We start from the raw sequence: 27,547 nt of genomic DNA, 5'->3' as shown, positions 1-27,547 counted from the left end.
ACACTTTCTCCCCACCAAGGAAATACAATGCTGTAAATAGTTGAGTTACGGACAACTAGAGAGATGTCTTTTAGCTCTTTTACTGATTTGAGAATACTGTATTGGATCAGTAGAAGAGCATTCTTGCCAAAGGTGGGCTAAGGGGCATCTTCTTACACTGTTTTGTTGGATGCACTGTCAAAAGGCACTGAATGTAGACCAATTAAGGTTTCAATCTGGGGTTTTATGTTTTGGGGGTTTTTTATTACAAGAAACAGAGCAGACATCCTGTTTTGGAGCAAACCACTGCTACTGCCTTCTTACTAGTTGTTACCTCCTCACTCCGTAGATCCTGGTCACTACCTGTATCTCCTTTCCACTTCTTTCCCCTCCCCGTGCCTTTTTCCCCTTTTCTGTGGTAGCGCATCAGCAAAGCCTGAACTAATTGACCTTGTAAATCTTGTTAATGATGTTCACTCAGTTCCTCGCTTTCAGCATCAATGCACAGGGCCTCAGCAGCAGAACTCACTAGTTAGGAAGCAGTATTTTTGGCTAGTAATGCAGGAAGTAAGCCGTAACCAACAGATGCATTTGATCGTTGTGGAAATATATTTCACTTTAAAGACAAAGGGAAGTGTCCTGAATGCGCCCAGGTCGCTGTTGTGAGGGCTTTTTTTTTTTTTTTTTAATGTTACATAAATGCAAATAATGTAATGCTATGTGAATTTGAGTACAAGCGGGAGCAGCGTGCGCTCCGGGTTCCCTGCCACCCTGGCCGCCTTCGCACAGACCCCCTGCAGGAGCGGCAAGGAGGGTACCGGTGCCAGCAGACTATCCGGCTGCAAACCAACCCACGGCCCGTAATGCACCGGGACCCAGCGGGGCCTCTCCGCCTTCCGCCGTGAGACAGCGGGAGCGGAGCGGGGCCGGGCCGGGCGGGGACCCGCCTCACAGCGCCCTCCGGCGGCCGAGCCGGGCCGGGCCGAGCCGGGCCGGGCCGGGCCGGGCCGGGCCGGGCGCCCGCAGTGCCGCCGAGCCGAGCCGAGCCGAGCCGAGCCATGGCCACCTGGCGGCGGGACGGGCGGGTGACCGCCCTGCAGCGGCTGGGCTGCGCCGGGCTGGCGGGAGCGCTGAGCCTCAGCCTGACGGCGCCGCTGGAGCTGCTGACGGTGCTGGCGCAGGTGGGCACCTGGCACTGCCGGCGGGGGCTGCGCGGCGCCGGGCAAAGCCTGTGCCGCGCCGAGGGGCTGCGGGCCCTCTGGAAGGGGAACCTCACCGCCTGCCTGCGACTCTTCCCCTACAGCGCGCTGCAGCTCGCCGCCTCCCGCCGGTAAGCCAGCGGCCCCGGGACAGGCCGGGGCTCCGCGGGGAGGGGTGCGCTCTCGCTCCGGCCTTTCGTGTCTGGTACGGAAGAGGAGGGGGTGGGAAGTGGAGGTGCTTAGTCCCCAGGGGCACCTGGATGTCGCTGGCTCGGCTGCATGGCTACGCGGTTGCGCGTCCCCTCTTCCCGGAGACGTGTACCCTGGGTAGCCGCTTCGTTTATTTCGCTTATTCGGCAGGTAGCAACTCTTAGTGCCAGGTGATATGCCAGAAACTGCTTATAAAGTCGGAGGTGTTCTTCGGATGGTGGAGGGTTGATAGTCTGTTAAATCTCTTCTGCTCAGCCAGATTCCTTTAGAAATGAAGTTACAGCGCTGCCCGCAAATGCGACTGCGGCATCTGTTCTTTGCAACCAATCTATTTTATTCATTTATACGCTCTCAAGTACTTATATTGTCTGTGGCAAAGAAAGTAACAGCAAAATCATGATTCAAATCTTTTACCCTATTATGGAAATTTGATCGGGTTTGAAGTCGATATGTGACATTATTTAAGACCTTGTTTTCGGTAATACACAGACATTAAATTAAGGTAAACACTGGAAGGACTGCAGCAGGATCAACATGGAGCAGCGCTGACTGAGCTCTGCCAACCCATGCTGTTTCCTAGGATTCCCTTTTGCTGCCTCTATCTTTCAGCCTTTGAGAGGAGTGCCTGGCTGCTTGCACGCACCAGCATGTTTTGCCACTTCCAGGGTTGGGTTTGTTTCTTTTTTTTTTTTTTTATTAAGGTCAGCTGTGCGCATGGTATGCATTTGACATTTCCGCCCAGCTGGGCGATGGGTTATTCCAGTTCGTGGGCCGTGCCGGGTGGGGAGAAGCATGGGCTCAGCCCACGCTGGCCAATCCGGCCCGCTGACGCCGCGCAGCCTGCTGGGGTTTGTCACTCATCTGGTGAGCAAGAGTCATCCTCCCGGCTCTGCCTGCGCCTTTTAGGAAATAATAGACGAAAGCGACCCTGGAACTGGGCAGCTCTGTTGTGTCCTTCTGCTTGTAATGCACGTGGTGGTCAAACAAGGGGAGGCGTAATGGCAGTGGGAAGGCAGAAACAGTGATTTAAACGTAAAGTTCCCAGAAGAGTCAGTGTGTTGCACCAGTATAAACCAGTTGATTTTGAGCAAAGTAACTGCCTTAATTGTTCGTTCGGCTTGAAAGAGTGCCTTCCCTTTGCCAGGCTGTAGTTGGTCTCTAGTTTGCACACGGTGTTCTTTTGAATTACAAGTGGAAGTAGGCTACCAGGAAATTAAATAAAAGCTGCCTACACATATTTCTTGATACCTTATTTGGGGATTTTTTACTGTATTTTCTAGTGGCAGAATGGTGTATATAAAGGCAAGAAACGCAAAAAGAGAAATGTTACACGGTAACTGAAGTAAATAGTAATGCCAACTGCGGAAGGACCTGGGCTGAGCACAGTCAGCAGCCCCAGGAGCGGCGGTGCGGGGGGAGCTGGATGGGGAAGGGGGGGTTTAGCTGACTCTGCACTCCCTCTGCGGTTACTGTGCACAGACTCTGTCTTTCAGTGGCAGTTTTAAATGTTATCTGGGTAGTGCCTAGAGACACCCCACAACCCTCCCCACACATTTGTGCACGCACAGGAAAATCAGGCTGCGTTGCTTTAGGGACTGTACAAGACACACAGGAAAAAAAAATTGTCTCCTTTCACTTCTGCTTGGCTAGTCTTTCTGCTCTGGGCTCTCTCCAGGGCACGAGACAAGTAGATACAGGGATCTGTCATGCGGTAGAAAATGCACACTCATGTGAAAAAACATCAACTGAGCAAGCGGTGACTTGTAAATCTTTGCAAATTATTTTGTTCTGGACGTGGTAACACTGTGTAGTTTAAATGTAAATCTGCTGTTTAGGCAGTTTAGTTAATGCTTCCAAAATAGAATAATAAGTTTCTTTACCACGAGCTAAGAGTCTCCTCTCAAGTCTTTTTACTTGCTTCTTGCTGCCTCCATGACACTTCTTCCTGATGTAGGAGTGCCCTGCGTACATAGAAAAGTCCTTCTGTGCATCACAAATGCACGAGTTGTAGGTTAGCCTTTAAAACTCTGTGCTTCAATTTCAAAATTTCAAATTTAGACTTAACCTCCCGAGCATAATAGTGCCTGGACAGAATTCTTCTCTAGAGAAGTATCCCTGTAGACCTTTGTGTCCCAACATAAGCAACAGAGGAAGGTTCAGTTGTTCTCAGAAGGCCTGTGATGACGTTATCTATGTATTTCTTCTTGAAATGATAACTTTGGGGGGCTGAACCAATGTATCTAACTGATGACCGATGATCAGAGAATTTCTTGCAGACGTGTTTTAAGTCATGGTAATTTTCATCCTATAGATGGAAATATAAATGAGGATTCTGTGGTCAAAAATTACTTTAAAAGTCTCTTGCAAAGCAAACAAGTAAATAGTTTGAACAATTAGTGTCCGTATCTTTAAAGAATTTTTTCATTGTTGAACTGGTGCTCTGCACCTCCAGCATGGTACCACAACTCAAGCTATGTGAGCTTAGTCGGTGCTGAGAACTGCGGTGCAGGTAGAGCTATGCAAGCTGCCTCTAAAAAAGCCCTTTCAGGTACTGGAAGTATTTTAGGTCAGTAACACTAAAATCAAAGCAAATTCCATTTGCAGAGGTTTTTTTTTCCAGTCCCTGGCTTAATTGTTAACTATAACTTTCGCATTTCTGCACTTCTGCGCAGCATGGATTTACCCAAAATCTCTTTGGGCTCTTAGGCATGTTTTTTGGACTCTGCTCATGTTTGTCTGTTCGCGTGTTCTGTTTCACAGAGGTTCTAAAGCTTGTGTGGTGTTATATATAGTAAGGTCTTGGATGAAATACATGTTAAACTTTCAACTCCTGCTGCTGAAGGGGCTTGTGGGCAGAAGAACAATTACATTGAGAATAATCTGCCTTAATTTTTCATGTGTTTTGTTTGTACTGTCATTAATAGTACCTCTTTTATGTGTTTACTCTAGACTTGTTATACTTTTCACGGATGAGTTGGGTCATATCTCCCACTGGAGAGCTATCATGGCAGGAAGTCTGGCTGGCATGGTTGCAACCATCGTGACTTACCCCACTGATGTAATTAAAACACGGCTCATTGTGCAGAACCGTCTGGAACCATCTTACGAAGGAATTCTTCATGCTTTTTACAAAATTTATCATCAGGAAGGACTCCTTGCACTCTACCGCGGTGTTTCACCAGCTATATTAGGTAAAATAATAATGGGGAAAAATCACTTCATTGCACATTGTTTCTTGCAGCTGTGTAGTTCTGCAGTCATTTGCTCACCTGATATCAAAAGCAGATAGTAATGTTCTTCTTTAGAAGGTATGTAGATTTACAAGGCACGACAATACTGATTACCTCTGCTGCAGCTTTATTGCTTCAAATTATGACCAAGTGCGTAGCATTTTATGTATGGTTAAGTGTTCAACAAAATACTCTTTTCCTTCTTTTATAGATGATCTAGTTGTGCTTGGATGCAAGGTTTCCGCCATTTAACTCTTTTAAAAAAAAAATATATATATACACACACACACACAGTGTTCCTAATTCCTCACAGGTGTGAGAGTGTCTCCCTAGCTGTTCAGTGAAACCGGTATGAGCAGTAATGTATAACTGATGTGAAAAGTGAAGATTAGCGATAATCTCTCTTTACATTAAATGACTTTTTAATTATTTATTTACTCTCCATAGCTTTTAAAAATGCCATTTAACTTTGAGTCCACTCTTTCACAATATGACATTATAAAAAAAAAGCATAATAATGTATAATCCCACTATAAAATTGATGAGAGCATGAAACAAGCAAAAGTATCCCTTATCAGCTTGACTGGAGAGGCAACTCTGTTTACCCATACAACTGCTAGGGTTGGGTTGAATGGGAGAAAGAGCTTGTCACAAAAGAGAGAACCTGGAGAAAGAGCTGACCTGTCATGAGGCTAAAGCAGCTAATAATTCTGACAACATGCATGTTTTAATATGTAAATATATGCTCCTATCAGCACGTCTAGATCCTACAATATGGGTGTTTGGTGGTAAACCAGTGACTAAAAAGTAACATTCTTCAAAATATTGATTGGGTTTGAGCAGTGCAAGGTGTAAACTGGCAGCGTCTCATCCCATCTTTCTAGGTTATGTGATGAGCAGCTCTGTTTTCTTAGTGTACAGTGTGTTGATATAAACCTGTCTGGTTTGCTTTCTAGGTGCTGTCCCATTTTCTGCGGGCTCATTCTTTGTTTATATCAATCTGGACAAAATCTGGCGAGAACCCATAGTTCATTTCACTCCTCTTCAGAACTTCATAAATGGCTGTGTAGCAGCTGGTGTGGCACAGACACTTTCTTTCCCCTTTGAGACTGTCAAGAGGAAGATGCAGGTACAGAGCACTCGTGTTACTAGTACTTTGTTATAGGTGCTTGTTGCAGGAGCCTGGGGCAAGACTAGCCAGATGATCATGAGTGCCACTTTATTTCTCTTACCAGTAGGCTACAGAGACTTTGTTTTAGGTTGGTTGGGGTTTGGGTTTTTTTGATTTGGGGTTTTTTGGTGGGTTGGTTTGGTTTTTTGTTTTGTTTTGGGTTTTGTTTTTTTTTTTTAAAGTCTGAAAATTATTCTTACAAGTGTGTTGTTACACTTTTAAGGTGGGTTCGAGTACTATAATGGGATATATGTATACTCTCAGAGTCTGTGTCTTTAGCTTTATTTCTTTTTCATAGCAATTCCATCAAATTCTCACAGTTCAGAATTGGCAAACCTTCAGGCAAATACAGGCATTCAGCCCCCTCGGTGGCAGGCAGGATGAATGAGATCCATGTCAATTTTCAGAGCCTGTGTGTCTGCCATTTATGCCTGATCTACATAATGGCAACCACAAGAAACTTGCACAGCAGGTATTAAGTCTGAAGTGTCAGAACTATCCTCATTCTTATTTCTGACTCCTCTGGTTAACAGGTGACTTCCCAGTTGCTAGTGCTGCTGCTTTCCTGGAGCATCAGCAACATGAGTTACTATATCAAGTTACTATATCGTTTTATATTATCTTGCTGATCCGTTCTCCTGAAAGTTGAGTAATAATGATCTAAAACAAACCCCAAACACAAAACAACCACTGCCCCACAGCTTCCATCTCACTGACATAATTCATTTGATGATGTTGACTTTTCATTAGAAATTCATCAGTAGAGTGTCAGTGAATAGCTGTCATCATCTGGTGGCTGTCTGGCTGGGGCATATGAGTTTGTTCTTTCAGCTTAGTTCATGGGACTGCAGATTTATAGGAAGCTTTTGTGATCGTAGAAAAAAAGCCGTCATTTGGTGTGGCAGCATTATGTAGGTCCCCGTCCCACTCATCAAGTGGTAGCCTGGGTGATAAGTCACAAGCTAGCAAAAGGTCAGTGAAACTGTGAATTCCCCTCTCCAGCTCCCTAGGTTCCCTCTTCAGACAGGGCTCAGATCCAGTGGCACAGAAACCTTCGTTGCCCTCTCTCCATCTTGTAACAGAGGACCTCAGCAGGAGGAGTAATGTCTTTTATTAGACCAGCTCGTGTAGCTGATGTGTCCAGAAGTCAAGCTTTAAGCTGAGCCCTTTCATCAGGTATCTCATAAAATGTCTCAGGTGAGAAAGAGATTCTGAGTATGAAAACTTGATCATTTTTTCCAGCTGTATCAGTGGGTCTAAGAAAAGCAATTACTCCGTACAAGTCCTCTTTTTCTTTATATCCTTAGGCTCACAGCAATACGGTTGCCCTAAAGAATAAAGAAAAGACAGACATTTACAGTGCTGTTTCCCTTTTAATATTTTCTGTCAATACATCAGTTACTTGAACATTCAGTTTTTGTAATCAGTTCAAAAGCAACTTTCAGCTGTAACTGGTGTGATGTTAAGTTCTGTGTCAAGCTTTGTCTTGACAGGCAAGTAGAGAAGTGGAACAGGCCCATCTTTCATTTTCCTGCCACTAGGCTGTACTCTTTCACCAAAGGGATGCTTAAAACATCTGATTGGCACTTCTAGAAATAAGTGAACTGGATTTATTGCCTAAATATGTAGGAAGTGGATATGCTAAAAATACTTCGGACAGAAAAAAGGCTTAACAACAGTGAGCTTTTTTTTCCTCATAGGTGCATTGCAACAACTGAATAGTGATTTTCCAAGCTTAGAGGAACACCTCCTGTTCAGGGATTTATTCTGAAGGCAAGGGAGAAGGCAAGGGTGTTTCAGAACTAGCTGCCTAGGTGTGAAAGCCTGTAATTTGTTTGGTACTGGAAATTGTGTAAGTCACAGAGGCCTGTCCAGAAGAGAGACCTGTTGAAAATCACACCCAAGCTGATACTGAGAGCTCACTGGAACTCATGTAAGGTCATCCAAGAAGTTTGTTTTTCACAGTTAGCACCAGGGCATGGCCCAGCTTTGCAGGGATCAGCTCTGCTTTGTGCTTACTTGCTGGCCTGTTCAGTTTGCAGGGTGGTGGTCAGAAGAGAGAAATGTCTAGGACAGCACCAGAAAAGGTGTCCTGCAAAGGGACCTAGAAAGGGGGAGAATAAAGAAGGGGGGAAAAGAGCTTCAAGACATTTCAGTGTTCTGTAGAAAACAGGGGAGCAGATATTTCTGATCACAGTTTTTCTCGGACGTCATATTCCGATCAGCCTCCATTCAGTGATTCACCTTTCTAGCTGACAGAAAGAGGGGTGTACAAAGCCTTCAGCTACCCCTGGGCCTGGGGTGAGTGCTCTGCAGTGCACGTAGGGAAATGCTGGCTTTGTTTTGAAGCAACGAACACTGGTTTCGTGTACGAAGAAGAACCCAGCACGTTACGGACATTGGTATCGGATTCTTCTTCCTTCCCTTCTGTCCCACTGATCTGACAGATGGAGACAATATATTGCCAAAGACGACTTTTCCAGTGAACCTATTGGTGATGGTGAACCAGGCAGTTGTAAGGCAGTCTCAGGAGCTTCAAAAACTGAGAAACTAGGACACAAGGCTGTCTTCTCTGATTCTGGGATGGAGTACAAGCCTGAGACCAGAACATCCAGTTCAGATCTTTACCTGACACACTAGGCAGTCTTGGAAGGGTTAGCTCCATCCATCTGCTCACCTAGACAATGCTTGAATTGTTTGCGCAGACTAGAAAATGAATCCTGCTATGGGAGGAAGGATAAGGTATTATTTTTAATCTCAGTTGTAAAAATTTTGTTTCATCCTTTCTCCTTTTATATATCTGAATCCTACACTTCTGATGTCAGCAGCTTCTGTCACTGACATCTGTGGGAGTAGGAGCTGACTGTCAGTGAACAATTCTTCCTCTGTGTTTTGGTGATGATTTATGATGTCAGATTTGCTCTGTAACCATGGCTTCTTCCCCCTCTGCCATTAGGATTATCTTTATCATGTTTACTTTTTTTTTTTTTACAAAGATGCTGTGTTGCTAAATATACTTGAACATTTTTCTTAAAAGAAATGTTAATTAATGTGAGTGAGTCTTACTGAATATGTGAGTTCTCAATGTTGTGCTTATCCTAATTTTATTCCTTTGTCTTCCTTTTTTCACTTTGCTCCTGATTGGCATGTTAGAGAATGAAGAGGTACTGTATGCATGTTTTGGCATGGAAATATGGCTTTTGTTGTGCATCTGTAGAAGGGGATTAGTGAAGGAGAGGGTTATTCAAAGGGATGTTCTATATCAAATGCTTTCCTGACTCACTCTTATGCTGAACAAAAACTTACTGATCTTTATATCCTTTTGACTGTTATGCTTGGCTTTCCTTCCTTACCTCACAATATCATGATCTTTGTTAAATCCAGTATCTAAGCAATATTCAAGTACTGCACTTTTACCTTGTAGACTTGCATACAAGAACACTTTTTTTTTTTTTTTTTTTTTTTAAAACCTTAAGCAGGGAAATACTTGCCTATGAATGAGTCTGGGTCTAAGGGAAGCACTGGTAATATTTTTCCACTTCCCCACATCATCTTTTTGCCTATGATGACCTTCATAAGTGCATATTGGACTGAGCTCTGGCATTACAGTAAAGGAAGATGAATTTAGAGCTGTTATATGCCATACAGAAGATTATTATTAGAATGACACCGATCCCAGGCTATGTGTGGAACTGAAAATCTACAAACATGCAAATGGTCAGCACAAACCTAATACCCAAGTTTGGCGCTTCCCTCTGTGCACGACCCTCAGAAGTAGGCTCAGATACCCCTGGCTGGTACTTCTCGGCCTTCGTTCCAAATTGCTCCGTGACTTTGGTAGTTTTGTTAGGCAAAATGCACAAAGATGACCCTAAAGTTTCACAGATACTCTGTCGACTGTACAGTTAGTCCTCACTTGCTTACATGAACGAATTTTGTATGGCTTGCAGAAGCTCAGTCCTGTCCCCATATTTTGATGGGATAATGTGTTCCAATTTCTGTGACTAAAACTTGTCTGAAACTCCTTTGCCAGAAAATGCTACTCAGGTGTAGCTTTACCATCAAACCCTTGTAATATAGAATAAGCATACTTAGTATACTGCAGGATTCAGCACATTTTTGGTGTTGACTGCACAGCATCCTCAAGTTATGAGGACATCTCTCCAGGGAAAGCATTGTTCAGTAGCAATCTTTCTGTTTTAAAATCCAGGCTTTGAATTCCCTTCACTGCCATAAACAAACAGGCTCACTGTTCTTGGTTAGTGTAGACTGTTGCTGTGCATCACGCAAGAAGTGGCCTCTCTTCAGTGACAAAAGTGAATTGGTTAGGTCTCGGCTGCCTATAAATCTGCAATGTGTTTTGGGGTTTTTGTTGGCGTTTTTTTGGTTTTTTGGAACACAAGATGCTCTGCAAGTGTGAAATCTGTGGTAAATTACATAAATGCTATGAGTTCTTAGTAACCTGGAGAAAACTCAACAATTATTCCCTTTGTGAGGTGGCCTGTTTAAAATAAGTGCAATCTTGTGCCCTGTTGGTGCATTTCTAGTCTGTTAAAGGAGCAACTGAAGTCTCTCCTTAAAAGTGGTACTGTTATTTAAGTATTTATTTAAAATTAGTCCCCTAACTACTTTCCTTGCATCGTAAAAGTCAGTCTAGCAAGAACCCAGTGGCTGGGTTATAAACAAAGCTTTGGAAAAGAAAATGATAAATGTTCGTTAGAAAAGCACCTTCTCCCTGCTGAAATGAGGAGACAGTGCTCCTGCGTTGCTTAAACATGAGTAACTTGCGGAGAGTGCTTTGTCATTGGAGATAGTCACTGGTGCTGGCATGGCAGCCTCTGAAAGCTCTCAAGCTGTGGTGTCCCTGCTGTTTGTGAGATCTGTGTTCTGGTCAGCTGGGAATATGAGAGTTATTGGAGTCATGACCTGGTTTAAAAATAAGAAATCCTTTTTGGGTCATGTGGTTCACATGACATTTCGAAAGCATATGTGCTCTGAGACTTTGTGCAGGGAGACCCTTTAATAGTGAATGGCATGGGAGCCTGAGCCTTGAAAATTTTCAGAGATGGAGCCACCTGAGCACACAGAGTGGCAAATTCCATAGTGTGGAAGCAAATAAGGAGCAATATTACTACTTTAGTCTGATTTCCTGTGGAAGTAAGGCATATATGGTTGCTAGCTGTCTGTCCTTGCCCCCAATAACTTTTGATCCTGCTGTCCAACTAAACTCGACAAAGGAGTGGAGGTTTCAGAGATACTAACTTCCTTCAAGTGTTGTGAAAACAAGTGCACAGATACAGATGAAACTCCAAAAATATTTCACCTGAGGGGGAGGCTGCAGTGTGAGTTCTTACTTTTCTTACTTCTCCCTATGATCTCATGCTCCCCTTCTCCTTGCTGCTGGGGTTCAAGCATCAGCCAGGATCCCATGCCCTGGGTGGTACTTGAAATTAGGACCAGCCTGGCTCCTCTGATTATTACCAAATAGGTAATAGATGTCAGATTCTGGTTTTGGTAAAATCCCTTCCTTCCTTCCTTCTCTTTTTCCCTGTGTCTAAATGCTTTGAGCTGCCAGCATTTTTTATTGTTTCATTGATGTTACTATAAAGATATTTTCTACCACTTTCTCTGAGGCTGTTGCAGAATAGTGCCCTACTGCCTTGGGAAGTACTTGGTCCAGTAAAAGGTTGAGACAATGCCTGAAAAAAGCTACCGAGTGTAACATGTGCTTTGCCTTCTGTAACAGCCTAGATCAGCTTTTGTGCATCTGAACAAACCTCAGAAGCATTTCTCTTAGATCCCCAGACTTCCACAGGAGAGAATCATGAAGACTGACTGCCTGTGAAGTTGAAACACAGAACAGTGTCAGTGGAAAACTGGTTAAGAGGGAAAAATGGTAAATCAAGAATCTGAAGCAGGACTGGGCTGATCTAACAGTCAGGTCTGCCTTGTGACAGCTCATGCTATGTCTAGTGGTCTTTAACCCTGTTCATCCAAGGAGCTGTGGTGTGATATGTATGTCATACTCGTTCTGAGGTGGACTACAGCAGTAGCTTAGCACTGCAGCACAGTGGTCTGCTGAAGAAAAGCAGGAAAATGCACTGTACCCATTTGAAATGCAGGATGTCTGAGGGAGGGCAGAATGCAATTCTCTCCGAATGATTTTCCCAGACACTGAAGTGGTCTCGACGCTCCCAGTCCTAGATTTGGTAGTGCCAGCTGAGCATGGCCACCAGCCTCTTACAGCCTCTGCAGCTCTGTGATCAGTGTGGATCTCGCTCATAAGCGAGAGCTCTTTAATCTGCTTTCGGGCAAATCAGATGGGTTAACTCAGCCCACCTTTTTAAACTTGGTAAGCTCACCCAGCTGATGCAGCCTGAGACAAGTTAGGGTACGCTGCTGTGCGCACGCAACTATTATAACCATAATTTTCAGCAGGGAGACAGTAATATCTCCAGAGTGACAGCTATCACAGTTACCCCTAACGTCAGTATTTTTACATCAGTTATATGGGAGAGCCTTGTATCCATTTGTCTTTGTTTAGAATGATATGCCTGTGACATGTAAGGTGATTAATTATGCAAAATACTCCATAAACAGGAGCTCAAACTTTGTGGACACTCTATTCTTTTATATCTGATTTATTTTGATTTGGTGTAATTCCTTTCCTCATCCACATAAGGCCAATGGAAATATGTCCTCTGTAAAGCGCCAGTCCTGTAAAATGTTAGTTTTCTCCTCAGTTCCTACACAGGCAGCAGGAGGTGCGGGAACTAGCATTGCTATTCACTGTGCGAAGCGTGGGACCAAGCTAGCCTGCCTAAGGGTTTGCTCCATTAAATAAACTAGTGTTAATGTGCATGAAAATGGTGCACCTGTTTGTAAGGATTGAGCTGAACCATCAGGAGGCATTCAGAAACCACCCAGAGGTGTCCATGCAAGGGGTTTGCACTGCCTTGAGAAAAAAAGTCTATATTCCACATCAAAGATTTCTTCATACAGCAGGTGTTAAAAGCTTAGGTTCAGCAGCACGGGAGGGATTCTGCAACAGACCGTGAAGCCTCAGGGTACAACAGGCCTGGGGATAATGTATTTAAAGTTAAGAGTCAAACTTTGGAGCAAGCAGTAAACTGTTCTGCTCATTCGGTGCCATTGATCTCAGAAAGGCGAGATGATTTGGCCCCAGTTCAGGTTACAAAGTAAAGGACAACATGTTCCTAGAGCGCAGAAAGCTGGAGGTCAGCTGCTCTGCTGTGCTGCTCTGGAACCGATTGCCTCCTGATAGCTTGTTATCGTTTACCTTCCGACATGCCTGAGTACCTTTGGTGGACTGTAGCCAGGGGTAGGTCAGCATTACCAAACCACTGACACAGAAAAGGTGCCTACCACGTAAGGCTGTCCTCCAGGTGAAACGATTGGTTAGCCCAAGAGAATGCATGCTTTTCCCACCAATATTAATACTCATTTACATTTTAATTCTTTCTTATTTGAGTGGAATGAAATACTCTTTCAAGCATTCAGCCTTCACTTGAGTGAAATTTCTGTTGACTGGAGTGGCATCAGCTTGAATGAAAACTGCAATCTTTGTCCTTCAGTTTCCCTTGAATGACAGTTACGCTTGCTCATTGCATGTGTCCTTATTAACCCAGACTGCAAAGACTTCTTATTTTAGCTTCCAGATTAAGTGTGAACTCGAGCTGTGTTGTAAACTGCCTTCATGTACTTTTTTTTTTTTTTAATTGATCAGAAGTGTAGGACACCTGAATCTGTTGAAAATATATCAATAACAAGCAATTTTACTGTATCTACCATCAGGATAGCGTACCACCTATGGCAGCTATTCACTGTTAGTTGATCTTTCATACTCTGTGCCAACAGTACTGCATGCTCAAAAAGTAAATAAATACCAAATCTTTGCAGCAACAAACTTTATGAACACCGAAGGGGGTAAAAAAGTACATGTATCGAGAGAAAAGTATTTCTAAACAGCCTCCGATCCATGTAAATTCAGGTAGTTGCAAACCAAAATGACCTAAAGCGCAAGAGGGAATTTTTTATCTGCACAGCTCTGGGCTCGGGCTCCAGTGGCCTAACCACCGTGTCTGCCGTTTCCTGACCGGGAGGTCTCTCCTTGGTCCCCGTGTGGCTACTGTGAGCCTTGGAAAGGTTCAAGTGATTGATTTTTGATGGGCATGGTTCCCACTGCAGCTGCGGTGAACTACATCCGTCCTTCGATCCTCAGAGGAAGAGAGGAGGAGGAGAGGGGCTGGGGGAGGTCATCGGAGGGGAAATCGTTATAAGGGTCTGTGAGATTAATTCCCAAAATGGGACTATGTTGTTCTGGAAGTCACCTTGTGATGCAGGCAATGGGAGGGATGGTGTCTGAAGAGTCTTGAGGTAACAATTAACAATTAGCTTGAGTTTTGTCGTGACACTTCACCCTTATTTTGTTTCTATAAAAAAATGTGAGTGCAGGTAGTTGTGTTTTGGGATTTTTTTTATACATGTCTCTCTCTGTTGGGTTTAGGTTGTCGAAATAGAACAGAGTGCTAACTTTAGGGATGTATCACAGTGACTTACTAGACTTGGTGGCATCTGGATACTAAAAGACGGTGTTTGTGAGAGGGCAGATGGAGTCAATTCTGCATTTGATGTGCTTTAATCATTTAGAGAACCCATCGTCCGTCAGAGGTAAAAAGATTAGCAACTTAGCCCCGCTATTACTATGACTAACAACTTGGCACTCTCTTATCAGCGCAGTGAGCTGTACTGTATCTCCAGCCTTATGCAGTATGAGACAGCCGTAACTGGGGGGGGGAAGGAAGTCTTTAAAAATGTTCGTAACAAACAGGTTTCCATGCAGCAGCCCATAGTGTCAAAGGGTGTCAAAAGAAAGGAATTCAAGCTGCTTTGAGGTGCATGGTGTGAAACATCTCTGTCATAAACCTGATCTTTTTGGCATGAGATTAGCTGTTTGATTTGTATGTCATAGTAGGTTTCTGCAAAAAAGGTAGAGAAACTAGTTTGGTCTGTTTCATTACTTCCATTTTCTGGCTCTGGTGCCATAAGGCGGTTGTGAGAATTGCAGTGTTGTAGACATGCTTAGATGATGCAGAACCACCCAAAACCCACAGCTATTTTTTTCATTAAAAGCAGTGCCAAATGAAATGCCTTCCTAATTTTTTTCTTTTATTAAAACATTTTAATTTTGTTTAGCTGTGTTCCAAAATACTGAAGTTTTAACTACACACAGTTTTTAGTTTTCCTTTTGTAGTAGGTGATTCTGAGATTTTGTGGACAATTGTTGCTTAAATACTGTGTGTAGGGTCCTAGAAACATGCTGCTCCTGTAAAGCAGAAAGACTGGCAAAGCATACTCCACACCACAGACTGAAATCTTGAAAATGGCTGTAACCGTGGTGAATGTGACTATAAATAGTCTTTCAGTAAATCTCTTAAGAGGTCAATGTCTGTGGGCAAATTAGAAATCTGGGGGTTTGACTTACCTGTTCCTTTTCAACTGTCTTCTAGATGTGTTTACTGCATGGAGAATCTTACTGAAATCTGCAGTGTGCTTGTCGCCTGTCTTGGTGGTGTAGGCAGAAGTACTGTAATCAAAACACTTTGATAAGTGCCTTTGCAATGTATACAGTAACGAAGGGGATTAAGTCAAACTCATGCAGTTAATTCTGGCAGGTCATGCCCTGCCTACCACAAAGGGACTTAGAAAGGAAGGGAATCACATGTTAACAGCACTCCTGCTTTCCTGAATGTTTTAGAAACCTGTCCCTCTACACTGCTTGGCTGCCTGTAACTTCCTTTACCAAAAAAGCTTGTGGAAACTGGCTGACAGTCTAGAAAGTAGAACAGGTTTTGAATCCAGCTCTCCTATGACTGCTGCTGCATTTTTAAGGATACTTACATCATTTGAGTGCTCTTCTAAGCATCCCTGGTGCTAATATCACCATTCTTCGTGGAACTGGTCCGTGAAGTCTCAGTTGCAGCACTCGGCATCTTCTACAGTACAGTCATGAGAGTCTTTGTGCAGGAGTTTCTCAAGTACTGTGGATTAAGGCTTGAAAAGTTATTTCTCTCTTTCTCACTGTTGGATCTAGCTACTGCTTTTTAAACCCTTACACCCCTCAAGTAACAGAGCTGAGCTTCCTTGTAGCAAATGAGCATAAGTGAACATGTGCATGTCCCTGGTGTACCAGACTAGCTCTGTTACCTTGAACTACCTGTAAGGGCAGGGCTGGTAATACTGTAAAATCACAGCAGTTAAATCCCATAACGTCTGCCTCTCTGAGTCCTGAAACAGGAAGCTGTGGGAGCTTGCACCACAGTTAGGAATTTCGGAAACAGCTGTAGCCCCATGAAGTTAGTAAGGCCAATGTAGATGCAAAGGGGACAAGCAATTAGAACAGTTGAAACGCTTTCTTCCCCACAAATCTGATCCCTCTCTTACAAATCAGGTACACTGTTGAGAAAGTTCAGAGGGAAGCAAATGCTTCTGTTCTCCTTAAAGTGTAAAAGACCATGGATTAAATCCTCAGCCCTACTCTTGTCTGGGGTAAAAGAGCCAGGACATGATAAAGGCGATCCAGAAGATGACAAGTCAGGATGTGGTTGGAAGCCTATTGCCTTCTTTCTCAGTGCAGACAGCTACTTTCCCAAAATCACCTCCCAAAGCCCTGTCAAAAGGAAACTATGGTTTTACCTGTTACCTGCTATCAGAATTATTTCACGTGCATTTCAATCATGCACAAAAGTGAGGAAAAAAATCATGATACATGATTTTCTTGTAGATAAAGACTATGCAGTTGGTGTATGTGATGATTAGGGGGGGTTTGTTAGCCTCTAAATTTTAGCAGTAGACTTGCCGGTAATGCAAGGGGATGCAACAGCATTAAAACTATTTGATTAGCAACTTCTCTTATATACCTGGAGCATGAGTTTTGATCTGTTTCCATTCCCAGCACTTAAGTTGCCAAGTATTTGAAATGCTATAGCTGGGGCATCTCGAGAATGTCATTACCACTTGTTGATTTATGAGAGGCTTGTCATAGGCTTAGCAGCTCTGAGAGGCTGTAAGTTAGTCTGGCCAAGGAGGGAAAAAATGCTACACCACATGGTGTTTCAGATCAATGAGGGGATAATGATATCCATATTCGCCAATCGGTTAACTGTACAAGTCCCATTTTTATCAAACTTCTGCCCTGTGGTGATCAGCTTGCACGCACAAGTCATCAGCCCGTGTCCTGGGGTCCCCACACACTCCTGACTGAGAAGTGTCATTGCCATGTGTTTGAGTGAAACCCTGATTTGCCAATGCAAAATAAACCCATGGCTGCATGTGCACAGACAGATGAGGATGGGATTATTCAAGGTCAGGTTATCCTGTCTGTGCTAACGCAGTAGGAGATTAACGAAGGAAGGATTTTGCTGTTAAAAATGACACACTACACTTCTTCCATGTGAACGGACACTGTCCATACTGCAGTTGGAAATGTAGCTGCAGTCCAGCAGGATGCTCCCAAGCTAACTTTAACCAGTCCGGATCAACTGACCACGTAGCAAAGATACAGGAGCACAGGCACCAACTGCTCCCCTATACAGCCCTTGGTGGACTTGTACAGCCTGGGCTGAAATCTCTGTTCTTCTGTTTCTGCTGTGCTGCTGCCACTCAACCCGTAGCACGTTTCGCCCTTCTCATTGCGCTGTGGACCCAGCCTCAGCAGCCAGAGTCAAGCCAGCACGTTCTTCTCTTTTGATCGGAATTACAGGAAGGCAGTGTAGCGTCTGGGGCCAGCCCCAAGCTTCCCTCTCGTAGGTGCTCCACTGCCAGCGATGTGAAATCCCTCTCCCAGACCTGAGCAGCTGGCAGACATGGGGCTGATGCGTTATGTGGCTCTAGTTCAGATGGTTTGTCTTCACAAGGGTGGGATTTATTTCTAGTAGCGACGTGGCACAAAAGGAAGTGCTGCGTGAAATTACTGCTCTCTTTCTCTTTCGTACCTATCAGAGAGTAAATTCCCTCCCTGTTTAGTTTGTATTTCAAGGCAAAATAGCTGATTCTTTTGGGTTGACGGAAGAATCCAGATCAGTCTGTTGAAACCTGGCATTAAGTGTTCCTTACGTACCAGAATGGAGAAAACAATGATCTTCAGTTACTTTGGTTTTCCTTTGCTTGTTCTAAATCCCCCTGGGTGTCTCTTGAACAGGCCCAGAGTCCTTGGCTTCCCCACTACGGAGCAGTTGATGTCCATTTTACTGGCATGGCTGACTGTTTCCGGCAAACTGTGAAGAACAAAGGTGTGCTTGGCCTTTGGAGTGGACTCACACCCAGTCTGCTCAAGGTGAGGTTTTGCTTTCACCCCAATCACAGACTATCCTGAAGTAATCAAGACACACTTTTGGACAGTTGGGGTTATAAAGCTTATGACACGCCTCTGTGCTTATTAGCAGCTTATAGATGACAGAGTCTGTGACAGAACAGGCATAACTTCAGGCAGGTTATAAACCAGCTTTGGAACTTGGTTTGGTCATGTTTCCCCAAATGTAAGCTTGGCTTCTAGATGTCACTACTTTCAAGTTCATTTGAATGTCTTTAGAGAAGGGAGTGGTGCTAATGCACAAGGTAGGCTATGGATGGGGGATTGCAAGTGATCCACTTACGACAGCTAAACAAGTTCTGCTTCTCAGCTGAGCTCCAGTAATTTGACATGTTGTACCGAGCTGTAAAGAAAATTGGGCGCGTATAAGCCACTTCCCCAGAAGTCAGAAGTAGTCCTTTCGAACAGCTACTTAATGCATGCATATTGGTTACTACAGCCCTTGCTGAGTTGAAAGCACGAAATAAAGCACGGTAGCTTAAACAGAAGGTAATTTAGTTTACATAAATACATTTTATAGTGCTGCGGTGAGGATTACCTACATGGAGTACTACAGGTCAGCTAATGAGTGGTAATTGAGTGACAATGTGATTGTGATGGCCTGCCTGTGCCTGGCCCTACCTTGGCTGGTATAAAGCCACGTGGCACCAGAGCTGCTGATTCTGCGTGGGGCAGAAGAAGAAAATTGTTCACTCACTCTGCTGTATTTAGAATAAATCCCACATTTCGTACTGGGATTTGCTGACGTTGCTTAGGATTTGCTTAGGTATTTGACAAGTTGTGATAATCTATAGGCTAGCACAGACCTTGTTCCTCACAATATTGTTTTAATTAGTTATGTACCAATAATAAACTCCTACTTTTAGCAGGTGCTAGCCTAGTTTGAGGTGAGACTCTCGTTTTATATAAATAAGCACAGCTCCATTAGCAGATCAGATCAGATTTGAAGTCCTAGAAGTTTCCTTTTTTAAAACATCTAAGCTAAGAATGCTACTACTGAGTCTAATACTGCTTTTTTATCTTATGTTGCCCTTTTTTTTTTTATTTTACCAGATTGTCCCATACTTCGGTGTTATGTTTAGCACTTTTGAATTCTGCAAGCGGGTCTGTCTTTACAGAAACGGTTATATTGAATCTCCTTTAAATTACAAGCTAACTCCTGGCGTGGACCAGAGTTTACAGCCACAAGAACTGAGAGAATTAAAGCTCCTCCGAAGGGAAAATTTTGAGCCAAGGAAATCAGCGCTTGAAAACTGACATCAGAGTATCCATTGCAGATGTACACAGTACCTTTCTCAAGGACCTTTGCAAGAAAGACACACTGAACTTACAGGTACCAGCGTCTCAGCGGATTGCATAGTTTTAGTACTGAGACATCAGTGCCAGGAATGAATAAATCTTGTATCTCATTTGCTGAATGGATATAAACAATATGAATAGCAAGCATATACTGAAGAGAAGAGATGCAACTGGTCTGAAAACACTATGCTATTGGAACTTGAAATTACGTTATTCTAGGTGCTTTTCAATACTGAATACCCATTTTGAGATAAAACCACTCGCAGTAAGGCAAGAGAACTGAGATGAACGTATAAATTGTATCTTCAAAAATATTAAGAAAATCCAAATAGATTTTTTTTTAAGTAATATGAGATACCAAGTCAGCCAAAAATGATAAACAGACTGAAATACATACAACATGCAAGAATTTCTACTGAAATCTTTTTTTTTTAGTGATACTGTGCGGACGTGGCATTCTGCAGATGCAGAATTAGTCCCAGTTGAGTCACACTCCAGAATCCCCTCTTCAGTTCTTGAGACTTACTTGAGAATAATAATTTTGTATGAATCCTTGGCGTAAAGATGAAAATATGCTGCTGCAACTGTGCTTTTGCTAAGAGAGGATTGTGATGTGCAAAATGAACTGTAATACACTGGAATGACAATCTTGGAAACAAGTGCATACTAGAAAATCTTCCCCCCTTTCTCCTGTGTTGTTACTGCATGTATGTGAATTATTTCAGGCTTTGAAAAATAGTTTTCCTGAAGTTCTCTAACTGAAATATTTCCTCAAAAATACAGTTCTTAAATGTGTTAGATATTTCAGAGCCACGAGCCTTGTCATGTTGTTTTGGTATTCTTAAAGCTCTATTTTTATATTAAACTACTTTTTAGTTCCTGTGCACAGACTCAGGCCTACTGTGCTGCTCAGACCTTGCCAGCAGAATAGCGCTGTGCACACCACCTGTGATTTTTCCACTTTAGCTGCTGTGATCCAGGAGCCACAGATAGTTTCTGTAGATAGGAACCTCTCAGCAAGGCCACGAGGCTATTGCCGGTGCCAATGCAATTGATGGGCATCTGAGCAGTCTAGGGAGCTTTTGGACAATAAAAGATCATCTTGGTATTTATACCTGAGGACCTGGGGTATTGCTCTGGTTCCTTTGTAGAAGTACAGCTATGGAACAGCCCCATCCTAGTGCCTTTAAGAAAACCTTAAACCCCGTATCCACGTGGGAAGGCGGCTCTGCCCTCTGCCGCATGTCCCACCAGCCTCAGGCTGTGGCAATGTGTGAATCACAGCAGCTCGGTAAGGTGTGTGCACGCCACACCTGCCCTAGCTGCAGCAGCCTGGGCTCAGCACAGGGTTTGCCTGGTGGTTTACACAGCTTTGTGTGTGTGCGTGTGTTTGTACCGTTTATGTCCCTGCTGGGTGTAAATAAGTCAATCTCAGAAACTGCTTGGTTAGGGCAGGTCACAGCAGGGTGAGGAAATGGCAGATCGATGCGGGAACAGCCTGTGACTATGGAGAGAGATTTGCAGAAAGATTTGGGATAATTGTAAGGCCTGCCTTGCACCTAGAACTCAGCGTTGATGTACCCTACAGCTGAGGCCTTGCAGTATCTCTTAATGGGCCTGCTCAGTTCTGCTGCAGTGGTGCTTCATACTGGTTTTCTTCTCAGAGAAGAAATGCAAGCATTGATAGCAAAAATTAAGACGGTAGAGAACAGATCGGGTGGCTCATGCTTCACACTGAGGCTGTAAGTGCTTTTGGCTCTCTAATCAACCTGCCTAGTGAACATGTTTCTCCGTGCCTCAGTTTCCCTCTCTGCACAGCGCAGGTAATACTACTGAGGCTTATTTGAAATGTATGAGTAAGGAGAAGTGACTTGTGAGCGTATTGGGGAGGAATGGATTTCTAAAGAGTGCCCTTACCTTGTCCAAACGTACCTGTATGTTTTTTACTAACGTTGTATTTCTAAATAGATTTTAAAGATTGAATGATGGGTGCATATGAATGTCTGATCAGCTCTTCAAACCTGGTAAGAGTCAAGTGAGTCAAAAAGTTAACCTCTAACTTGTTTCTGATATGCTACTAACACCTTTGTATTGTAATGTACTCCTACGATCGATAAATCACTCACTAACCCTTTATCAGCCAAGCCTCTGCTTTGCGTAATCACATCTATGCATGAGAACTCCCCCAAAAGGTAACACTGAAATACTTAAGACGGCACCGAAACGAAGTGCTTCAGAAGCGGATCACTGTAAAACGGTGTATGATCACGAAGAACCGGTTAATAGCAAGGCTAAATGGTAGAGACAACCCTTAGGTAGGTGAACAGTAACTCGGGTGACGTTTGGAGGCAGCCGTGCAGTGGAGGTGGTGGGTGGTGGGGTACGTGTCTGTCCGAGCATCTCGCCCCAGCTGAGCTCTGTGTGTGTGACTGACGGATGTCGGGAACCCGTGCGATACTTGCGGCTCTGTGACTCCCGGAGCAGGGAGATCGTAAGGGGAGAGGTCTCGGAGTGGGGCGCTCAGCTGAGGTTCCTGGAGCTCGGGCGGTCACACCGCACCCTGTCCCCGGCTGAAGACGGAGGAGGCTCCGCGCCCCCCCTAAACCTGGCCTAAACCCCCAGCCCCGCTGTCCGCCCGGCCTCCTGCGCTGTTGCCTTCGTGATGGCACCCGCATGGCGCGGAGGGGCTGGGGGGGGGGGGACACGGGACGGACACGACGCGGCCACGGGAGGCCCCGTCACCGCCACACGGGCTGCCCGCGGCGGGGAAGGCTGGCCGGGCCGGGCAGCTCCCACCCTCTTCCCGCCCGCGCGGCGGGGGGCCGGCGGGTTGCCCCCCCCCCCCCCGCATCCCGGGGATGCTGGCTGGTCCCCGGGGATGCTGGGCTGCGTGTGATCCGGCGGATCCCGAGTGTGTGTGTCCCGTGTCGTCCCCCCCCCGCGCCGCGGGACGCCGGCCGTGTGCCCCCCGCTGCGCGCCGCGGCTGCCCCCCCCTGCCCCTGCGGCGGCCACGCCCTCCCTCCCGCAGCCAATGGGCGAGCGGGACGCGGCGGCGCGGCGCGCCCCCGCCCACGTGTCCGCCGCCGCCCCTATATGAGGCGGCCATTTCAGCCGCCCGCCCCCCCCACCCCCCGGTCCGCCGCCTCCCGCCTCGCCCGGCCTCGCCTCGCCTCGCCTCTCCCCTCCCGCCATGACCGATGCGGCCGTGTCCTTCGCCAAGGATTTCCTCGCCGGCGGGGTGGCGGCCGCCATCTCCAAGACCGCCGTCGCCCCCATCGAGAGGGTCAAGCTGCTGCTGCAGGTGAGCACCGGGGAGGGGAGGGGAGGGGAGGGGAGGGGAGGGGGGGGGGGCCGCCGGGGCAAGGTCGCCGCAAGGAGACGGGGCGGGGGGCCAGGGGGTCGCGGAGCTGACGGCGGCGTCTCGGCCCCTGCAGGTGCAGCACGCCAGCAAGCAGATCGCCGCCGACAAGCAGTACAAGGGCATCATCGACTGCGTGGTGCGCATCCCCCGGGAGCAGGGCGTCCTCTCCTTCTGGCGCGGCAACCTGGCCAATGTGATCCGGTACTTCCCCACCCAGGCCCTCAACTTCGCCTTCAAGGACAAGTACAAGCAGATCTTCCTGGGCGGCGTGGACAAGCGGACCCAGTTCTGGCGGTACTTCGCCGGTAACCTGGCGTCCGGGGGTGCCGCCGGCGCTACCTCCCTCTGCTTCGTCTACCCCCTTGATTTTGCCCGAACCCGCCTGGCAGCGGACGTGGGTAAAGCCGGGGCCGACCGGGAGTTCAGCGGGCTGGGTGACTGCCTGGTCAAAATCTTCCGGTCGGATGGCCTCAGGGGCCTCTACCAGGGCTTCAGCGTCTCTGTCCAGGGCATCATCATCTACAGAGCCGCCTACTTCGGCATCTACGACACCGCGAAGGGTAGGTTGACCAAAATGGCGCTAGAAGGGAGACGCTGGGCTGCGGCAGGCCTGTGGTGCGTTTGGGCAGGTGCTGGTGGCTCGCCTGCCGTTCTCACCAAAACCTCTCTCCCGCAGGCATGCTTCCAGACCCAAAGAACACCCACATCGTTGTCAGCTGGATGATCGCTCAGACCGTCACCGCTGTCGCCGGTTTGACCTCCTACCCTTTTGATACGGTTCGTCGTCGCATGATGATGCAGTCTGGCCGTAAAGGAGGTAAGTTTCTGCCTCCTTGCGTAGGAAGCGTCGGGCATCCCTGAATCAACAGGTGGTGGTGGAGCTGAGGTGAAGGCAGAGTGGCTTGGCTTTCACCAAGCCGTGTGGATATCCTCATCTCTTGTAAACAGCAGGGTGTGAGAGGGGCTGCAGAAGTGGATGTCAGGCTTGGGGCACGGACGGGTCAGTCTCTGCAGCATGCCTGTAAGGTGGCCTGTATCGGTCAGATATCTGTCAGTAGGTAGCAACAGCAGAACTTGCTCAAGGATGTTGCAAACTAGTGTCTTTGGGCCAAGAAGAGAGACAACCCTGGTAGCAGGCACGGCCTGGCTGACTGTGCAATAGCTTTTGGGTCTGGAAGTGTTGGTGTCAAAGCAAACAGTAGCTGCCTTCTGCTCGAACCGGTCCTTCCAGTGTCTCCCAGGGGTAATGCAGCAGCAGCAGCGTACCTCCTGGGTGATCTTGTCCTCTGATGCACTAATACTGGAGAAAGTCAGTCAAGAAATGGGATGCACTCGAGATTATGAAGCTGGCACATACGTTAGGCCATTTCTGACCTGGATGTTGGGGGTCACGGGCATCAGATTCCTAACGCTGTCTGTCTCCCGCAGCTGACATAATGTACAGTGGCACTATTGACTGCTGGCGGAAGATTGCCCGGGACGAGGGCTCCAAGGCATTTTTCAAAGGTGCATGGTCAAATGTACTCCGAGGAATGGGTGGTGCTTTTGTCTTAGTCCTGTATGATGAAATCAAGAAGTACACATAAGTTGTTTCCTGTTGTGAACTGGCATGTTGTTCTATGTAGTCTGTGACCGTTCATGGACTGGTTTGAAAACCGTCTAGATGCTAAACAGTGACGGCGGATGTTTATACAGGTTGGCGTGGGGCAGGAGCGACTGCCTGCCCTGTCTTTATCAAGCTATTCCTCCCTGAACGGGACTTACCATGGTTTCTATTTCAGTCACTCCTGCTTAAAGAGTACAAAAAAATAAAAATCTGAAACCAACTTTCCTCGTCTCATGTTTGTTCTTGCAGCAGCTGCAGCATGAGGGGCTGGGGGTCTCTGCAGTGATTGTAGAGAAGGAGGAAGGCAAACCGCCTCCATCCTGCACGCCTCGCTGCCTGCTAACTACCTGTGGCCTCCAGCAGGTAAACGCGGTGCAGGCTGCCGAGGAAGCTGTGTAGTGTTTCCTCCCCAGTGGAGGCCAGCGGTGTGGGCTGGAATAGGGACTGGCAGCTCGGAAGGACTCACCCAGCTGATCTCCCCTGAGACCCTGGTAACCAGAGATGATGCGCAGGCTGTGTGCCACCAGTCCTGCCTCTGGCCTGTCTGCTCCCTGGAGCTGGTGAAACCTTGTTTTGAGAGTGCCAAGTGCCTAAGCCTTCTGCAAAGCACAGCCCTCGCCACGGCACTGAATGCCTGGGAGGCTGGAGAAATGTCTAAGGGGTATTTGCTGCTGTCCGGAGGAGCAGAGCTGGCATCGTGTACTCTGGCTTAGAAACTGAGCTACCTACTCGGGCATGTTAAAACCCAGCCAGAGAACATAAGTGCAGGTAATTGCTGCTCTTCTCTAGAGCCCCTGGCTAGTCTTGCCCTCGCACGAGGTGATGTGCTGTGGGGATGTAGTAGCTGAGCAGAGACAGACAGCTCCTGTGCCAGAGCTGTGCTTGCCAGGCAGGGAGCCGCGTCCCCAGGCTCATCCGTTACCCCTGGAAGTTAAGCTTGTCCCAGACCCAGATTCTGGGGGAATGGGGAAATTCCTTCATGCTGCTGGGGCAATTTGGGAAAAACTGCAAGACTGGGCAATGTGTGTGGCTTGGCCTTTACTCAGACATCTCAGTGGGTCTGTGAGCCGCCCCAGTGAAGCTGCCTGGTTTCTGCCTGGGGAGCTGGGGTGGTGAGTGGATGCTCTCCTGGTCCTCTGCCCTTCAGATCAGCGAGTCTTTCCTCACTGCCCCCACGCCTTTGGTCCTTTCTCGCTGCCCAGGCCTGCTGGAAGCAGTTGATCTCAATCACTGAAACCAATCTCAGCCACTGTCTGAGGCAGCTAAACAAGCCCTTGTGTTGCAAAGGGCGGTAGTTGTTTTTATTGCTCAAATCTAAGTGGGGCAGCTGGGCATGAGAGCGCAGCACTGTCCCGCCGCAGACGGCATCAGCATGCTTGGGTCCCTGTGAATGGGTGTGTGTGTTCGTGATGGGAGACGGTCTCATGCCACGCTGTTGAGCCAAGAGCCTTTGCTGGTGCTTTTCAACTGCCCCTGGGCTCCTGTGGTGTGAGATCCCCCACTGCAGAAACAAAACGGGCTGAAAGTTTCCCCGTGAGAGGTGGAGCAATGCCACAAGCAGTAGGCAGCGTGCTGGGGGAGCAGGCAGCAGCCTTACCAGGGAGCCCTCACCTGCTGCACAAATGCAAGCTAATTAATTAAGGGCTCTTGGCTGTTACTGCCTCCTGCTGCTAAGCTCTCCTGGATTTCAAGGGCTGTTCTGAAATGCTTCTGGTTGCTGAGCATGGGGCATCCTTTCCTTCCCTCCGCAGGGGATGCGTGGCTGGGCCGTTAGCACAGGGAGGTAAGTGCATCATTTCTTTCTCCGCGTGGTGGTGGGTGACCGAGGCGCTGAGCCGCGCTGTTCTGCCAGGCTGCGGAGGAGCTGAGCTGGGGGACCCGTAAGTCCTTAGACCTACAGCATTTCGCATCAGGCTTGGGGTGCAGGGCTGGCACCGAGTGAAATGGGTTGTAGCTACCCATGCTAGCTACTGCCTTTGGGTCTCAGGGAAGAAGCACGTGTTTCACAGGTTTCTTTAGGTCTGGTGGACAGGAGACGCAGGGCAGAGCCTGCAATGGGTTTTTCCCTGCGCTTTGCTGCCGGGGAGCACAGACTGGCAGCCCCCCCTGGCCTGGGGCCCCCTGGGGATGTAACCCCCCCCTCCTGGCAGCTCCCCTGGGAGCAGCTTTATCTGCAGAAGCAGGTTGCGGGGTCCAGCTGCTGCTTTTGCCACCACAGGAGCACATTCCAGAGGAATTAAGGGCTTTGTTCTTGCAGGGAAACTGAGGCACGGGAAAGGGACTGGGGCCAGCCAGTGGCAAGGCAGCGAGCTGAGCGCAGTCCCTCCAACACAAGCGTTTGGTCTACCAGGCTGTGCTGCCCCAAGGATGGCAGGGATGGATTTTCCTTTTAAGCACGCTTCTCTCATGGGGAGTACTGAACATCTCGTACGTCATGATTTCCTCCACGGGAGCTGTGCCCAGCCCCGCGTATCGGCCCCTTTGCTGGCGGGGAGGAGTGGGCGAGCGCCTGTAACGCCGCTTTCATCTCGGCCCCTCGCCCGGCGGCCGTAAATCCCAGGCTTAGGAGCTGTTGACACAGCACGGCTGCGCACAGGATCGTATGAAACACTTGCCAGTGGCTGGGGCAGGTGGCTGGTGGTACTGGAGGTTTGGAATGGCTCGGTGCACACCAGCCCCCCCGGGCTGCGCTGGCTGTGGTGCCGGGCGGCTGTGGGATGGGGCTGCCCTTGCCCCCCGCCGGCTTTGCGGGGCTGGGACCTCGCCGGCTGGGCTGGATGCTGCGGGGACCACCCTTCGCCTGGAGGTTTGGGTGGCGAGCAAGGTGAGGCAGGGGCAGCTGTCCTCTTCCTAGGGGAATTTGGGAGATGCTAATGGTGGCAGAGACGGGAGCAGGGCTCTGGGGCTCGTGGGGTGGCAGGAGGGAGGTGTGATGGCTGAGTTTTCCCTGCTGTCTCCTCTGCTGGAGATGGGTGCAGGGCCAGGCAGTGACCGGGGAGAACAGCAGTGTCCCCCAGCCCCCGTCTCACCCCACATCCAGGCTGAGCTGTGGAGACTACAGGGGAGCATCACGGCCAGGGTGTCCCGGGGGTGGCGGGGG

At 47.4% G+C, this 27,547-nt stretch overlaps 2 protein-coding genes across 2 annotated transcripts; both read left to right on the top strand.

Moving 5' to 3' along the window:
• The first annotated feature begins 960 nt into the window (after positions 1 to 960).
• On the top strand, positions 961 to 21,613 carry SLC25A43 (solute carrier family 25 member 43). Its single transcript, XM_052813817.1, has 5 exons — positions 961 to 1,309; positions 4,338 to 4,579; positions 5,575 to 5,747; positions 18,010 to 18,144; positions 19,234 to 21,613. The coding sequence occupies exons 1-5, from the start codon at positions 1,038 to 1,040 to the stop codon at positions 19,435 to 19,437; spliced, it is 1,026 nt and encodes a 341-aa protein (XP_052669777.1). The 5' UTR covers positions 961 to 1,037; the 3' UTR covers positions 19,438 to 21,613.
• Positions 21,614 to 22,589: 976 nt separating this feature from the next.
• On the top strand, positions 22,590 to 24,667 carry SLC25A5 (solute carrier family 25 member 5). The gene is made up of 4 exons (XM_052813988.1): positions 22,590 to 22,781; positions 22,915 to 23,401; positions 23,518 to 23,658; positions 24,270 to 24,667. Exons 1-4 carry the CDS (start codon positions 22,671 to 22,673, stop codon positions 24,425 to 24,427), a joined length of 897 nt encoding a protein of 298 aa, XP_052669948.1. The 5' UTR covers positions 22,590 to 22,670; the 3' UTR covers positions 24,428 to 24,667.
• The last annotated feature ends 2,880 nt before the right edge of the window (positions 24,668 to 27,547 follow it).

Source organism: Harpia harpyja, chromosome 18 (assembly GCF_026419915.1).
Source record: "Harpia harpyja isolate bHarHar1 chromosome 18, bHarHar1 primary haplotype, whole genome shotgun sequence".
Classification (NCBI taxonomy): domain Eukaryota; kingdom Metazoa; phylum Chordata; class Aves; order Accipitriformes; family Accipitridae; genus Harpia; species Harpia harpyja.
The sequence above is the reverse complement of the archived record's forward strand: the minus strand, read 5'-3'. Positions and strand labels throughout refer to the sequence as shown.